This window comes from Halichoerus grypus, chromosome 5 (genome assembly GCF_964656455.1).
Source record: "Halichoerus grypus chromosome 5, mHalGry1.hap1.1, whole genome shotgun sequence".
Taxonomy (NCBI): Eukaryota; Metazoa; Chordata; class Mammalia; order Carnivora; family Phocidae; genus Halichoerus; species Halichoerus grypus.
In genome coordinates, this window is record NC_135716.1 from 138,687,668 (window position 1) to 138,706,040 (window position 18,373).

General features: G+C 41.6%; 1 protein-coding gene across 6 annotated transcripts in view; it reads right to left on the bottom strand.

The window, feature by feature from the left end:
* The window catches only part of NFIA (nuclear factor I A), a 367,960-nt gene that overhangs the window by 106,413 nt on the left and 243,174 nt on the right, over positions 1-18,373 (bottom strand). For all 6 annotated transcript variants that reach the window (XM_036070041.2, XM_036070042.2, XM_036070044.2 and 3 more), the window contains one exon: positions 2,801-2,918. In XM_036070041.2, the coding sequence (XP_035925934.1) occupies positions 2,801-2,918 (118 nt within the window). The remainder of the gene's footprint in view (positions 1-2,800; positions 2,919-18,373) is intronic.

Below are 18,373 nucleotides of genomic sequence, written 5' to 3' on the forward strand. Positions count from 1 at the left end.
TTTAGAAATGAATCAGTCATGGATTTTGGTTTCTTGCTCTTGACTTTCTAACACACTGATTCAATTCTCCCAGAAACACTGGAGGAAAATAGGAAAGTACTAGTAAAGTCTCTACCTAAGGGAGAAGATAAATACTCTTTTGAGGAGTGACCCACCATCTTCCTATGTGTGGAATTTGTTGTGTTCCTAGCAATTCTACCTAGAAATTAAGGTAAAACTATCACCTTCATTCTAAATATTTGTTTAATTCTGACTATATGCAAAGCGTAGAAACCTTACCTTATACCCACAAATCTGCAAAATGACTCTTTCCGGAGTGTTCATAGTACCCTGAACTGAAAACTTCCATTACTTGTCAGTCTCTACCATTAGACTGCAAAGGTCCTATTACTTGACTTTATATCCACAGGGCCTAGGACAATGTCCTTGTTAAGAAATGTTTGTTGCCAATTTGGAGGAGTTACACACTGTCCTCTATGGGACTGACAGTCCAGATGGGGAGGCAGGACGTGTACAAATCTCAGAGATGGTAATAGTAATTCAAGGTAGCAAATACCAAGTATCCAGGAAAAATAGGGATAGTAGATATTCCTTTTGGGGGGCTTCATGTTCTGTCGTTCCTTACTGAAAGAGTAAGCCCCATTCCTAAGAGGATCCAATGTGAAAATATCATGTTTTTAAAGTTCCAGCACACCTGAATTTGAATGTAGACTCTGCCATTTACTAGGTCTGTGACCTTGGTCAAGTTACTTAACTTCTCTGGGCTCTGGGTTGATCTGCTGTTAAATGGCGACACTGTCTATATTGTAAAAGTATTGTGAAAATTAAATCATATCAGGTTTGTAAAGCATCTAATACAGTGTCTGCTAGGTGACCGATTAATATTGGCACGGCATGAACAAATATTGATTAGTTGATGAAATTTTCTATATGTAAATCTGGGGTATTCTTCTGGGCACATTTTCTAACCTGTACACAGATAATTCTGCTGAGTCTATATATTTAGAGAATAATTTTTTAAAAAAAAAATCATCCTAGGAGAGCCTAATGAGTGTAAAACAAACATATTACCAAGTTATTAACTACTGCTGCTATTTATAATTAGCTCTTTATCAGGGTTAGTTATTTGCAGAATATGAGAATGACAGTAGCCTTTTAAATGACATTAAAAACCAGGTTTCCACTCAGAGAATCACAGCAAAAGGCAACAAAGCAGCTGGAGAAGTCAAAAGGACGGGGTGGGGGGTGGGGGGGTGGGGGGAGACACGGACTGTTTGGGATGTCCATGGTACATGCGCAGCACACATATGAAAAACAAACAGCCCATCAACTTTTAAATTAATCACTGCCCACAAGTATTTGCAAAGCTCTTTCATGTTGACTGAGTGCAGTTACACACAATGTCCCCTCCATCAGCAAACATTCAAAATCCTCAAAATGTATTAACACCCGAATGGGTTCACAATCTCATTCTTTCATTATAAATGTACTTTGGATTTCAGACTTTTTTTTTTCTGAGGATCTGATGCTACAGGGAACTAAGGAGAACCCTTAAACAACATGAAAGATGAGCATAGGATCTGGTGGTTATATTTAGGAAATAACTGCTTCTTTAACTGTCTTCAAGGTATTCGTCATGATGAAGCGGATTCTTTTTTTTCTTTTCTTTCTTTCTTTCTTTCTTTCTTTCTTTCTTTCTTTCTTTCTTTCTTTCTTTCTCTCTCTCTCTCTCTCTTTTTTTCTTAAGTAATGCTGGTTAAAATATATAAAGTCAAGATAAGAAGGAGTCGCCACCAAGGAAAATTTCTATAATCTGGCCATTGTTTTAAATCATAAAATTCCAGGGCTTGCTTGAAAGAAGAATATACCTTTGTGCAACGTTTTTCTGCCAAGTACACAAACATTAAAGATCGTTCTGCACCATTCTTTTCTTGGTTGTCACAGTCCAGTGCTAAAGCCAATTTGTAAAAGAATACTGTGGGTTTAATGCCTAATCCCTTTCCTTCTGGTACCGGTTATCTAGAGACAACAGGATCTTGCAAAATGCTTCATTTTGATTTGGGCTTTGTGACCTCAAGGGGATCCAGAACCCCAGAATCCTTATCTGGTTGTGCTCTTCCAGCTTTACTTTTTTAAAGGTCTCCTGGGGCAAAAGAGTTTATGAGCCAGCCCCACCCTGCCGCAGGACTGCATTCAGTTTTGTGACCGCACACCTAGATATCAAATGGGTTTCATGACGCAGGGCAACTCCAATAGCCTGGATTTTGAGATCTGGGTGAGGGGAGGGGAAACGCGCTGGGACTGCACTGTAATGTCTGCTGTCGGCACCGGGACCGGAACTGGTGTCTCCAGTGTCAACGTTTTGCCAAACAAGCCAAAACACATGCCCTTCTCCCTAGTCAAGCGTTGTCCTTAATCTGCTGAGAACATGCTGTGTTTATCATCCATCCTTTCTCTATGCTTTTGCTCATGTCTTCACCCCACCCAGACACTATTCCTTTTCCTTCCCATCTTGCCAACTCTAAACCAACATTTAGAGCTGAACACAAGTCAATCTTTTTGGATAAAGCCTTCCTTAACTATTTTTGGCCTATGCCATACAATTTAGCTCATTGTTTTCTACTATATATATATTTCTGCAGCATGTGCATTTGCTTTCTCTTCCCAATAAGACTGAAAGTCTGTTGGGGCTTAACAAACTTCTCTAGTATCTTCCACCAGTAGACGCACAATCCAAGTGCCTCTAGGCTCAGAGTCAAAATCAAGGTGTGGGACTGTGGAGAGCCACCAATCAAATTACCTGGTAGAGGATGTGCTGGGTAAAGACCTCCTCATTGCTCCCGGACTCATGCTGTAGTATGAAGAACTTTCCAAATCTGAGAGAGAAAAATTTGGGCCAGTTCCTGCAGCTATTGGTGCTAGAAAAAAAAATAGTTATGTTCCGTGAATAAAAGATCAATGAGAGCATATATCAGTGTCGCATGTAATACATTTTATTTCTGAATTTATACAGTAAGCTTATCCAAAATAACCAGTAATGAACTCTGACCGCCAAAGAATGTTGACAACAAAAACTATCTACGCTAGAAAGACTTTGTTTTATAATGTACCTTTTATCTTTTCTCTTTTTTGTAATGGCAAACTGTCACCAAGGTTGCAACATTCCTGGAGGCTTTTAACAAAAAGACCTCCACGTTTTGCTCTGAAACTTTTCTTGAATCACCAGCCAGAACATTCTCTGGGCTTTCCTAACTTTGATCCTGATCGCTTTCACTCACTGGCATTTTGGAATTCGTTCTGAACTGCAAATTCATCTTTCTGGGCTACCCATTCCCAATTTCCTGAGACGAGAAATGTGTGATCTCTCTTTACTCTGAACCACCTTGGTGTCTACACACACCTTCACTTTATTTGTGAGGCAGGGTCCTCAAACCACGGTTCCTGAGCCACAGTTCTTCTAAATAAAGTTTTACTGGAACACGGCCACGCCCACTTATTTACAGATGGTCTCTGCTTCCACACTGTGACGGCAGAGATTCACAGCCACACAGACACCGTATGGCTCACTGAGAAGATACTTATATAGGGGAATTTTCTGAGGTCTGACTTAAGAGATGGTTAAAGATAATTTTGATTGTATGTGATTTTCAGAGCTGACTATTGTGTGAGATGTCACTCCCTGTATTTATTTAAGGCCTGGAACCTCCAGATACCTTGTTGACAGTAGTAGCTTCATAGATATTTTTGAACAAATAAATAACACCTATCAATCTTATCTAAAAAACTCTGTGTAAAGTTAGTGGTGCAACTGTATGAGTGGAAATAACCTCTTCTTTTAAAAGATTATGCAAAAGCAAGAGCAACAGATTCATATATTATTGTATTAAGGCACTGGTCTCAGAGTTAAGCCCATGTAAGTGGATATATAAATAAGTTAAATAGAGGCTAATATCCATAAGAAGAAGGGATAATTAGAAATATCACAAACCAGGGACTTTTCATTCTTTCAACAAATGATCACTGCTATTGCCAAGAACTAGGCTGGGTGAGGAAGATGCTTAGATGGAAGACATGGTCTTTATCCTGAAACAGCTCTGGAGGGAAGGTTGGCAGGTTATTTGCAATACAGTGTGATAAGTCCTTTGCTAGAGTTATTCCAAAATTGATACGGCCACATAGAAGTGGGTATCTAACCCAGCTGGGGAATGAGAGGTTCCGGGAGTAAAAGGACCTCAGAAAATGTGACCCCTGGGAAGATGTTAACAGGACAAGTTTGAATTGCCCAACTGAGAGGGATGGAGGCGTGCTAGGTAGGGGGGACGGCATTTATAAAAGTGAGAGAATATAAAATGAATACTGGGTTTCTGATAACTCAGTGTGATGAAGTATACAGTACATGAAGAAAAGAGGGGAGGGTTAAGGTCAGATTACGAAGGGTCTTTAGGAACATGAATTTCTTTAAGGAACATGACTTTGAGTCCAGCAGATTCCCAAGTTGATTATAAACTACTGAAGTGCTTATCACACTGTCCTAATTGGGGGCCACTGCCAGCATCTACTATAATCCCTGACACCAGGAGGCAGTCAGTAAGCACTGGTCAAATGTAACGGATTGCTAGGTCAAAGGAGAACCAGCAAAGTATGAGAATCACCAAACTTGCCTTTATAACCTAGAAACATCATCCTGTCATGAAGGTAGGTATGGGGGACAAGGGGGTGGCCATTGAAGAATATAATCAGTAAAACCATAGAGGCCAGTGGAGTCATTTAAAAAAGGTAAGGTGGGGATGGGTTAAACTCAAGGGATGAAAAGGAGGAGCCCAGTGTAAGTGATTTAGGAGACAGACTCAGGAAAATGTGTTGATTTCTTGAGTGCAATAATAATGGAAAAGGGAGAGTATGGGATGATTCCTAAGATTACTGCTTGGGCAACTGGGTGAATTGCAGTACCATAATAAGACTCTGGAATAGAGGAAAGGTTGGAAGGGATACGTATTATCTAAACATTTAGTTGTTCAATTACCAGCAATGGCTAAACCTTAATCATAACTGTCATTATATAAAAACAGTCACTGCTAAGAAATGGAAAGCTCTGAAATTCACATACACTTTCTGAAATTCAAACCTATCTCTTAATGACAGGCTGTAATGGAGGAAGGGCCTTTAGTTCAAAAACCAATGGTTGAGCTTGACAAAAAGTGTAAACAGAGTTCCAGTGAATGATTTTGCTAGTCATTCCCTAATTTGCTTTTTCGGCTAAGTTTATTTGCATAGTTTCCCTTTTTATTCCATATTTTATAGATGAAATAGGCTGGGGGGTGGGGAGGAGATTACTCCATATGTCACCCCTCATCCCTCTCAGCAGCCTGACGTATAACAGGTACGTATTCACGTTTGTGCCTCCCTGGAGCTTAAAGATTCACACCTCTGATTAAAGAAGAGGGATGAGGCTGATTGGTGTCGAGGGTCTAGATTTTGATTTTCTAAGTTTTGGGATGAGGTTCGGGCCTCAGCCGAATGGCGCAGCTGCTTCATTCCCAAGCACCGGCAGAAGTGCGCGAGCCTCACTCCCACCCTCGGAAGGAAAGATAAAGCCAGACGTGAGTGAACGGCCTGGCTGGACTGAGAGGAGAAGTCTGGGGCCCTCTGCCCAGCTGCACCCACACCTCACATTCTATTGACCACATTGTACCATGGAAAAATGTCTTCTGCCTTGATTATCTTATTAAAATGTCAAAGGAGCCAGAAGAGGTGAAGAAAGGAAAATACAGTGTACATACAGTCTGCACACCTCTCAGAGAGATTAAAAAAATAACCAAGCCACAGAAATGTTCCTTCGCTTGTCTGTCTATTTACTTCCTGTGAAGCACTTAGCACGTGGGGTTTGTAACTAGCAAAACGCTTATCAGGTGGGCTGGCGGAATTGTGATACTTTCTCAAAGTGTCTCCTGGAGTTATAGTGCATAACTTCAGGGCTTGACAAACTGCTTATGTGCGTCTTCAATTTTGTAACATCATTAAATTTCTGAAATGAGAATGGGTTTCACAACCTGGGTTAAATAATCCTAATAAAGTGCTGACCCAAACTCTGCATTCTTCCAAAAAGTCTTGTCAGGAAACACTCCCCAATACTGTCTGTGTGTATGCATCATATGAAGGTCAGCCGATCGGAATGGAATCGGAGTCAGTGATACTATGACAGTTAAAGAGAAAGCCCCATGCCTGTGGGGAGGGGTCACTGTTAAGTGTCCCCACAATGGGCCGGGTATTCTCAGGGCCTCTTGTCTGGAGAACAGGAAGAGCCTTAGAGAGGTATCTGAGGAAGATGGGCTTTCAGCAGGTTTTCCCAAGTAACTATGGAGCATTTTATTTTTTATACCTAACTTCATCCTCAGAACAATCTCTTTAGGAAAGTCCCTCTCCTAAATGAGAAAAACTAATCAACCCCAAAATGAGGTTAACTGGCTTGCCATGGACTGCAGAAAGGCAAGAACGAGGGAGGGCCAGGATTAAAAGTCAAGGGTATCTCACCCCAAAACCTGTTGCTTTTCTTACCCTGCCTGCTGTAAACAATATTTGCCTTAAACTTCAGATGATAAAAAGGTATACAGTGTGTGTCTCACAAGGTTTACTAGAGTGGAAGGATAAAATAATACTTGACTATCTAATTCAATGCTGAATGTGTTCAGTCTCATAGGAGGAATGCAACGGATGTGTTAGAAAAGTTCAAAGGAATGAGAAATCATATTGGCTTGTGGGATGAGAAAAATGTCTGATTCCAGGAGGAGCTGGGCTTACTGAAGCTAAGGCTTCAAGGATGGGAGGATTTAAAGAGGCAGAGAAAAAGAGGGAGGGTTTCTAGGCAAATGACAGAGTATGTACATAAGTTTGGAGGCAGGAAGTACAGTTAGTGAACTGTGGGATCCATGATGGTTTCTGAGTAGGGAAGTGATCATTGTTGAATCTGAGCAACATTAATAGGGCAACAGCCTACAGAATGCACCAAAGGCGACTACAGCGGGGAAATCAGTTGGTAGGTTGATGCAGGAGTTAAGAGGGAAGGGAGGCCTAAATCATGCTGTCTGGAAAGAAAACAGAATTTTCACAGTGGATATCTGTCACCTTCATAAACAGGTACAAAAGATCTGCGTCCGGTTGTGCACTATGAAAGGGCATACACGAGCAAACAGGTCATACTATCCCAACAAATATAAAATATCAATAAGATGTATATAACCCAAGGCACTTCTTAGCTAATAATGGTAGTACGTCCTTTTGGCAAACGAGGGAACTAAACGTTGTCAAGGGTTAAATGACTTGAACAACGTCTGCCCAGGATGTCATGCTGGCCTTCTGAAGCCAAAGACTAACAGCCTGCCTGATGTGTTACAGAGATTATGTAGCCACTGCCAATCAAAGGTGGGGATGTTAAGGAAGGATTGGACCAACCACAACACTTCCTGTCTGTTCCATATATTATGAAACCTGATTTTGTTCCACTTGTACTTGACCCTAGGCTCTATTGTTCTTAAATTATCTCACCCATGACATTTTCTCCCCCACTAGATTGAGCGCGTTTTGAGGACTGTAAAGATAGACATCCCAGGGCATAGAAAAAGTGCTGGTGTGGGCCTGGGCGTGACCGTCTAGGGTTTCAGCCTTGCCAATAACCCCCTGTATAGCTGAAGTCATTTAAACTCTTTGGACCTCAAAATTCCTGTAACAGTTGTGATAGAAACGCAAACTCACCACCAATGCCAAGGCCATCACCACCACAATAACATGGACCAACGTTTATTAAGCATCATTTATGGGCCAGATGCTGGCCTAAGCCCTCTAAACACATCATCTCATTTAATCCTCACCACACTACCAGGGAGGGATTGAGGTACCAAGAGGTGAAGTAACGCCCCGAGGCCACAAAGTCAGAGGGTCATACCAGGTAACCTTTAGTCCTCCAGATCTGACAACCTTTTGTGTATTCCTAAACAGCTCTGCAGAGTTTTGTATGACGATCAATACAACACAACAGCTGATGATCAATAAATATGCTCTGAATTAACAAGAGTCAGTAATCACCCTCTCTGTTTGCCCTCCATCCCCCAACTTTTGCAATACAAAGTGAAACTCAGAAACCTATAAATATGCATGAGCAGGGACGACTGGTGCCTCACCTTTCTTAAGCAGGACTGCAGTGAGTCACACCTGAAGGTTTTGTGGATTTTGTTCTACAGAGGAGTTTTTCTCAAAGGATGAACTTTGGGGAATTGTCTCGTTGGATATGATTTCTAAGCCATTTGTCCTCCCACTCCCTTCTTTCCTGTCATGAGTAGAAGGCAGTCTTTGTGTCATTTCTTAATAAATGGTTTGCTATTAAGGCATCATTATAGTAATGTGGGCTATTGGAAGAAAGGGGTTACTTTAGTAGCCAACCCTCTTAATGACCTGCTCTTCTGTACACATTAGTAGTTGGATAAGGTTGTGGTTATTGAACTTCTGCCATCCACCAGAGACAATCTGCTTGGGCTTGTGTTGTTGGAAAGAGAGGGTGATGGAAAAAAAAAATTCCTTCCAAAATTTCAAGCGACTCTGCCTGGGAGATGACAGTGCACTGAGTTTACAACTTGTTCAACAGGAATCAGCAGGGAGCATTAACTGAATGACTAGTGTGGCCAACCTACCGCTAATGGCACATATTCTCTGAGAGGCTACATCCAGTGGAATTCAGCAAATATTCACGGAGCACTTTTCATGTGCCAGGTGCTGCTCCAGATGCTCGAGATCCATCAGTGGACAAGATATATAAGGCCCCCTGCCCTCATGGGGCTTCCACTTCAGAGATTAACAATCATACCTGTCCCTTCCTCGAATTTCCACGGCAACTAAGGAATATGGCCACATGGCCAATAGGTAACCTTCAAAAAAGATGCCTGGGACTTACTATACTACTTCACTTTCAATTTATAAAATAACTATGAAAAAATAACAGAGGTATATTTCTCTCCAGATTATGTAATCTAATGCACTCACTGAGACTTTGGGAACTTGTACTTTCAGGCTTGGGGAGAAAAAAAAAAAATCCAACAACAAGCACACAGTTCTAGGGGCCCAGCACAATTTAGTGTTGCTTTGCATTCTGGTGGCAAAGATCTCATAAGAAAGTCCATGTCACTGGCACAAAAGGAGTGAACATGGGAAAATACTTGGTCTTCTTTCTATCAAAGGCACAGTTGTAAAACGCACAATGCTACGAAAACTCAAGCAAATCTGGAATCATCGTTAAAGGGAATTAACTTGGAAAGTAATTTATGGCAAGAAAATTCAACTCCTTTGTTATCTTCCTTTTACTGTAATATGCTTCCTGAACACTGCCTATGAGAGAGGGCTTTTAGGAAGAAAAAAAATAAGTATAGCAAAATTAACTCATTTTATCAATTTGTGCTGTTGGCCAGAGTTTCCTGACTGTGGCTACGAGGGGCTGTAAAACTGATGAATTTGCATGGAAAAAGAAACCAGTGTAAGTAATTTGTGTAAGAGGTAACACGGACATACACTGCTATAATTCAGACACCCTGCAGATAGCAGCCTGCTGCAGTGTGAGCAGTTATGGGTTAGAAAAATGACCACACTGCAGTCAGTCTGACTTGAATGGAAATCAATCATAAAGGTACTTTCTCTGCAGCTTCTACACCACAGTCTTCAGCAACTCCTTTGCCAAGCAGATTTCTGGTCTGTAAACCGCACGCTGATCTCCTTTCTCTACCCTTCCTTTCTAAAAGGTCTGACCCAGTGCAGGCTAGGGGTATGGTTTTCCAAAATGGAACATAAAAGAAAGGCGCTGGACCAAGACGAGGATTTCCCTCTATGTGGAAATGAACTTCCCTGCTATTATGAGATTTAAGCAATGCTTTTTATGAAATGTAGTATTAGGTGCCAAAAGCCAGCACAATGTTTTAACCCCATCAACGGCATCTGCTAATGCAGACAAAGCACCGTTTTCACACATCCACATTTGTGGACACAAGTTAAGAAATATGTGAGTTTGTGGTGCCAGAAAGGGTAGGAGGAGGTGAACACAGAAATTGTTATTTCTGAAAAAATGTTTTCTTTTTATTAAAATAAGAACAGTTCACTGATACCCTCTTCCTCCCCACTCTGACTCCTGAAGATGGTTTACCTTTGATAATAATTGTGAATTCAGTTTGTGAAGTAAGTATATTCGGGCATTTTATTGACACGAAGAGAGCTCAGTCTTGGATCTCAAGAAACTTAGATCTCTACTCTATAAAGGAAGGAACAGTTTCTACTGATCTCTGTATTCTCAGCACACAGTATGAGATGTTTCGTATATTACACATGCAACAAATGTTTACTGAATTGAGTTAAAATTACATGAGCTTGTTAATGAAAAACAGCTAAGAACTGCTATTTATTGATCATTTATTATGTGTCAGGCTGATGTGCTATGTGTTTTACCCAAATTATCTCATTTCATCCTTGCAGTATCCCCACAGAACCTGTATTTGTCTATTCTCCTTTACAAATGGGAAACTGAGCTGTAAGGTTAAGTAACATGTTCAAGATCACACGGGTAAGTGACAGAGCAAGGATTTGAACCTGAGTATCTCCAGATACCAGCCCAAAGAAACAGAGGTGAAACTTACATTTCCTTTCCTTCATCATCAATTTCTACAGGGACGGAGTCAACAAGATTTATAGAGAAAAATAACTGTCACCTATCCGTGACGTGGGAAAACGTCTATCTGTCGTCTTCCTTCTTCCTTGTGTTTTCAGGTCTTTGGAGCTGGAGTGTCAGCCTGTACTTCCCTGGACGGAGGGCCTGATACGTGGTCGAGCAGAGCCATCCGCGGTGGGGCGGGCAAAGCTGACTGATCTCCTGCATTAGTGGCTTCTGCCTTGGGGACTGAGATTGATTTTCTGCATTTTAGAGTATCATCTCATCTTAGCTTTCGGTTGAGGTCAAATGTGGTACCCGTTTAGTACCTGATACAGCCTCAGCCATGGGATTAAGTCTTCCCTGACAGGGGATGGAGTTGATGGCCTGAGACGTCTTTTTACCACAGTGATCTATAAACCAGGAAGGGCTTCTAAGCAGAAGCCCCTTCACCAAGAGTGTACGGGGACTATCTGACCATTAGCTCTTAGGAGACCAAACGGTATCAGCAAAGTCGCATCCCAACAACCTACAAATCCAGCTGTTTGGATTTGTCCTAATAAGTCTCAGTATTTTCACTAAGAACTGTTTATTTTTTTTTCCTTCTCCATTCACTGAAAGATCCTGGGTGTTAGTATATACTCATATCAATCACATACTGCATTGACTCAGTTCCTGTATTGCACTTAACGTGTGGCTTTGCTGAGTGTGGACTATACTGATCTCATCCTGGAAGTGCCTACTGTGTCACCAATAGCAGTCTTCCTAATCAGCAAGAGTTAGCTAGGGTGATATATAGCAGCCAAAATCTCAATAGTATTTGTGGTCTTATTGTGGGAGTAATACTGAATTTCTGTCAGGCTTCTGGAAATCCCAAAAATACCCTTTAGTTTTCTAATGTTATCCACTGGATAGGAATATCTGCTCTTAAAAAAATTGAGGTTTATGAGTACATAAATAAAAGTTTACTAAAAATCACATTGCTGGTAATGACCTCTAGCATGCCCCTGCTACTCACAGGGAATTTTTATGTCCGTAATAAAAAAGAAAGCAAAATTTAAATACTATAAAACTAAGTACTACTTTAAAGAACTCTGATAAAAATAATCAAGGTGTGGCTAGCCATTTAAAAAGTTGTTAATATGTCAGTGTTAGATTGAGAATTTTTAAAACATCTTGCTATCCATTAGATACCCTGGAAGAGAAATTTCCAGAATAACGCAGACATATAGGCTTTGGCTGAAAAGTTGAGGAGTCAGAATTTTCTGGTTTCTTAAAGCAGATGAATTAGGTCTAGTATTGGCATGCTCTTATTCCATCAGAATTATTAACTTTGAAGGGGTCACGAGAATGGTCCTTCTAATAAATTGACTTTTAGAACTCGAATTTCAAATCAGTCCTTCTTAATTTATACATGCACACAGAGTACATACAGACACATACACACATATTCTTAATAAATTTGCTGATAATGTGGCCACCTCAAGGATCAGCTCTGAACACAGAGTAAAAGACGAGGGACAGAGGCTTTGTTCAATGAGGAGCATGGTGGTTACCATTGTTGAGCATTTACTATATGCTAGACACGCGCCATTCTCTCACTTAATCCTCAAAACACTCCTGACAGCTGTTACTATTTCCAGCATTCTGATGCAGGCCCAGCACACAGTTGGTATTTAATAAATATTTGTTGATCGAACAAATGGATTGTTACCTATGAGAAGAACATAGCTGGGAGGGGTTCAGTATTACCCAAAATCGTACGTTGGAAAGTGGCAGAGCCGGATCCCCAATTCTATATCCTGGACTATGATACCATCTTAAATATGGATTTTATAGAATGTATTACCCTTAGGAAACATAACCCACGAATTAGCTAGAAAAGATTAGAAATAGGTGAATATATGAATAGAGACCATAATAACAAATTAGTATGGACATCAAGGTGTTATGTGTTTTGCTTCTCTTTGAGTCCAATCTTTAAAATAAGAATGCTTATGGCCCGGTCAATTTAGCAAGAGCTTCAGCTAAGAACAGAAAACAAAAGCCCTCCCCCCCGCCCCACCCCACCCGACCCCAGAAGCTGCCATGAGAACTCTCTCTACCAACCCTCACCAGGAAGGTTGTAGAAAATGAGTGTAATAGAAAAAACGGGACTTTCAAGCATCGAGTTAACCAATGGATCTGCTGATGTCATAAGCCTCTTGTCACCAGAGTTTTCATTTCAGTTGCCATGCTGGTCATAAAGCCACTGCCAGGACCCATGCCGAACACAGGGCACACTGTACGTTGCAATTTGTAAGTAAGGATGGGGACACCTCTCACTTTGGGGCGAGGAGAACAGAATGGGGAAAATCACACGTGGCCGCCCATACTGTGAGCTGGGATTCAGAAGAAAGAGTAGTTTGGTGAAAATTTCTATTACCACCAGCCCATTCCATTTGCCACTGGCTTTCCCATCCTAATCGTCACCCCAAATATGTCAAGAAAAAAAACTGTGCAACAAAACATCCTTCTGAACTAATTCAATTTCAGGGTTTATTTTGAAAATTTATTGAATTATAGCAGAGGAGACCCACTCAATTAAGCCAGCCAGACTGATATTTTTCTTCCTAAGAGTATGGCAATATTTATTATTTTATCTATGAGGGGCTGATTAAAACTAGGAAACATTTGCGATATCATGATATATTCAGAATAAGGTGGCTTAGGCAGGCAAAATGGAACAAAATTATAGGGCCAATCAGTACTTTCTAGTCCATAACTTAACAGATTTTCTTTAAAAACTGCAATTTAAAGATAGGCATTATGATTTTTTTGAAGGGCCTCCCACTCTTTTGTCTGTGGCACACCATACCCTCAATCTGGAAGAGGTGCCATTGACTTCTACAGACAGAAAATGTGTGATGTTCATTTTAAAATTACTAGTAGAGCCTGCTATTGACCATCTAATTATGCCGAGTTCCATTTATAAACATAGCTAACCACTAAGTTTATGGAGACTTTTTGTGCTGCTTTAATAGGATATTGATCGAGAGCATAGTTTGAGTGGACTGCCATTGAATTGTGTAATGGCAAACAAAAGGCAAGGTCACGGCCACTGTTCATGCGAGGGCTGCAGTCTATTTTTTATTATAATCTTTTTGTTTCTTCCTTTAATGCTCAAGCCCAAATGGCTTCTTTCGAAAGAAGGGCCTGCCTAAGAATATTAATTTTACCATTAATTTCCACGCAATGACCACAACTCTCATGTTACTTCGCAGAGGAGCAGGAACAGGCCACTTGCTCAGAAAGGAAAGTTTCAGATCTCCTCTCTTTTAACCAAGATCTAAAATTCCTGCAACTATTTTCAATGGCACCCCAACGGACTGGACGTCGGGCAGCCCTCATCCTATACCTAAACTTCCTCGTGAGTCTGTCTTTGCGAGAACATTTTGTAATTTCCAAGTTTGGGCTTGTTCCTATCAAAGAGCTTCATTTTCTTGTTGTACCTTGGAGCCGAGGTAAGTCTGTTGTCCTTGCTCCAGCGTGTCAGGTTAGAATACCGCCAGTTGTTCCTATTACATTAGCTGGCCAGAGAACCCAAGCGCACGGATACGGGCACTCAGAGTTCCACAAAGGGCCTCGAGACTTCAAAAAGAAGTTGAAAAATGAACTGCAATTTGGATCCTAATGATGATTCCGGTGTGAAAATATAGAAAGAGTGCACATGTCTAAGGCAGAAAACAGCCACTAGGGTGCCACCTCATGCCAGGCTGAGGCAGATGCCTGGCTCCACTCACTCCCCCCCCCCCCCAATGACAAACAACTCGGGAATCCTGTAACCACCCAGCAGCCCGGCTTTGTGGCAGAGCCAGGACAGTTCAGCTGCTGGATTTACTAGATTCTGCAGCAGGGCAACGGGAACCAAAAATTCAGTCTGGGTAACTGAGAGTGGTTTTTACACCCAAAGACGCTAAGGCTGGCCACAGTGTACTGGGAACCCTGGCTTTTCAAAATTCCAGGGCCATGAAGTCATCCCTAGCCACGAAGTTTACTTAACCCTTGCAGCCCGCTCGGGTGTACAAACCACTGCTAGAAAATTAGAACCCGCCAGGCCAGAGTCACAATGGCCCGTGTGTGTATTTGCGGTTTTCCTCTTTCCCAGTGAAGTATTTAAGGTTTCAGAGTCACCCCACCAACTTCAAGTAAAACAGTCAGCACTTTAGAAGGAAATGGGCAGAAGTAGTGGATTTTTCGGGAGGATTTTTCTGGGTTCATCCCAGGAAGGATATTTGGCAGCCTCAAAGCACACACTTTGAGGAAAACACCGGTGCAAAATAAACAGGAGTGGGTACTGACGGAGACGACCATCGAAGCGGGGTCACTTAGCAGCCGGTCGAAGGGGCTCTCTCTTTGCGGCGGCTTCATGGGAAAGAGACCCATCTGAAAATGCTTCTTGGAGGCTTTGTTTGAAAATGCAGCATCATGTAAGAACCCTTCCAACAGATGGTTCCTGTCTTTTTCCTCACAGTATCATGCTAACACAACTTTAGTGATTCTGAACCACATTGTTAGCACTTGGAAACCCCCTCCCCGGGAGCAGAGAAGACCTCTCTTTCCCTCTGGCACTGTGTCTAGTGGTCTGTATTCCCCCTTCCCGACCCTCTCCTGGAACAAAGTAATAAATAAAGACAACGACTTTCAGATGGCCCCGTCACAGGGTAGGAAAGGTAGGAGGAGCGCCAACAGACCTCTACTCTTAGGCTGCAGGACTTTGTTTGTGGCGAAGAGAGACAGACCTCTCTCTCCTTTCTTGCCTTTCGTGGACTCTAGATAATGCAAAAAATGAAAAGGTAGGTAGGCAGGAGGCAAGGGTGAGAGGGAAATTAGTGAGACTGCAGCAGGAGCCCCTGATTCTAACAGCTCCATGCATCTGATCAGTATAATTTAATGACGAGCAACCTTGCCGCCTGACCCTCACCTCTGAACGTGTGAAGCTAAGCCAGCAGCTTTCTCTGGAGTTTCTCTGCCATTGCCACCCTGGAGTAACACGATTATAAACAACAAACTTAGCACATAGTGATTTCAGTGAATCCTCATGAGGAAATGCTGAAATCGCACCTCCCTCCTCTATTAAATTTAAAAAGAGGAAAGCAAAAAACAGAAACTAACTGGAAACCCGAGGAAAGTAAATATTTATATTAGCAAATTTTCAAATTGCATGCTCAAGATTCAGGAAGAGGGAAAATGTTCAAACTACGGCCACCATTAGTTTGACATTTCCAGGCCATACATGTGGTCATAAGTGTGACTGGGGGAACTGGGTGGGGCTGAGATAAATAAGAGGGGGTTAAGAAGAAATGTGCAACAGGGTGGAATAAATTCAAAGACACCAAGGCCATTAAAAACATCCAGATAAAGGCCTAACTCTTCATAGAATGAGTAATAATTCGGGGGAGTAGGCAGATGACTGGCTGCAGTGCAGGTGATTTTTCAGGAAGTGAGACTGTTCTGTAAGGCACTGCAATAATGGATACATTTGTCAACACACAGAACCTACAAAGCAAAGGATGAACCCTAATGTAAACTTCTTGTAACAAATGTACCACATTAACAAAAGAGGTTAATAAATAGAGGAAACTGTATTGGGGGGGCGTAACAGTAAAATCCTATACTTTTTGTTAGCCTAAAACTGAGAACCTAAAATTGCTTTAAAAAAAATAAAGCCTATTCATTAAAAAAATCATAACTGAAGACAAATCCAGGGGGAAAACATTTAATTAAGTATTTTAGTTGTTTTGGTTTATATGAAAATAGCTTTAACCTTTTTTTAATGCACAAATTAATAATCTAAAAGTTTATCAACTCTAATAAGAAATGATTTTTAATTAAAGCACATAATCTTTGGATTCTGTTTAGCTCTGTAATGCAGTTATAGGAGAGGTCATGACAAAAATGTCTGCAGTCAGCTAGCTGAGCACAGCAAAGTAAAAAGAGCAAGTTTCTTAACCTCTTTGAGCATCACAGTCTCCTTCATCTATAAAAAGGGACAATAACAGCAACCGTGGAAGGACTGAATGAGATTATGTTTACAAAGTGCCTAGCACAGTGCCTGATACATAGTATATGCTTGATAAATGCTAGCTACTGTCATTTTTCATATTAGTATTGTGCTCCTAACAGAGCTAACATTATGCATTTAATCAACTTATGTGCCAGTTAGCTTATTTCTACTTCAAGGTTGCAGAATGCACCCCCCAGCCCCACTCATTTGTAAAAAGTGTCCACTGCACCTCTAACATGGACATAGAGCTCTTCCAACTCGGGGAAGGGGGCAGGGCTGCAAGAAATGGTTAAGGATTTTGACTCCTCCTGCGGCTTGAGTGTTCAGTCTTTTGGAAAGGTGTGTGGATGAGGAGACCTGAGCTGGGGGCTGGATCCTTACCCCAGCAGCCGAGGTTCTCTTGTGACATGTACCCCGACAAACCTGGATTAAAGATCTGCAAGAGGGAGGGGGGCTCTGGCCAGCAGTTTGGCTTGAAGCCATGATTTAGCTGACACAGCCCAGTCCCACTCTTGCCAAACAGTTTTAGTCAGCACGAGGCCATGTGTGAGTGAGTCCTACAGCGATTACACAGCAGTGTGCAGAATCGAAAAGCATTCAAGAGCCGAAGGACGCTCACGATGCCAGACATCAGCAACATAACCCCCGAAATGGGGACAGGAAACAAAACCAGGTCCCTCTGCAAATTCAATCTGTGGTCTGCCCATACCCTCTGGCAGTCTTGAAGGCAGGTTTAGAATTCGCTTGGCAACCATGCTATGTAGACTGAATGGAGGTCTAATCTAGCTTGGAACTGATAGGCCTTGGGATATAAGATCTTAAAGGGACATACGGAAAGTGGAAGAGGGACATGATTCTGGGGATGGTCCTGAGCAGCATGGGCCTTCTCTACAACACCCAGGCCTTGGGACACCGACGGTAATAAAGACAAAATATAAGCATTACAGCAGCCAGGGTAGAATAAAACGGTCTGGTGCTCCAATGTTAGAGCTAAAAGGATTTTCTTTTCACTCTTGAAGGCTATGTTTAGTAAGGGCTCAATGACGTATTTCCCTGTAATGCCATTATGACATATGTGTGTGTGTGTGTGTGTGTGTGTATATATATATATATATACACATACATATATATATCATCTATATCATATTACTACTATTAAAATGACAAGAAAAATGTGGGATAGCGATCCTTTTTAAAAGTCTTAAAAAGTGAAAAAAAATTTTTTTAATCTATAAATACATTATTTGACCATGGTAAATGACTGGCTAGTTAGCTGTGCGAGGGCAGGCAGCATATATCCTGGGGACAGAACAAGGTCATCTCGTCTCTTCTTCACTGGTTGGTACTTTAAGCACATTTGATAACATGGCAGCAACTTCTCCATTCCAACTCACACCCTCCTGCTCCTCATGCCTCATCCCTTATGGTTCCGCCTCCCTAACACTAGAACACCCCAGCATCAACCGAGGGTCCCGGCTCCCAGAATTCCCACACTCATAGTTACTTCCCCCTACTTGCCCTGTCTCGTCACACATTGTACATTTCTTCAAGTCCCCTTGGGCCCACGTAAGAGGACACTTTCTAGCATTACACAGACTTAGCTTTAACTATTTACCCACTGTTTGACTTTGGGTAAATGACTTAAATAGACC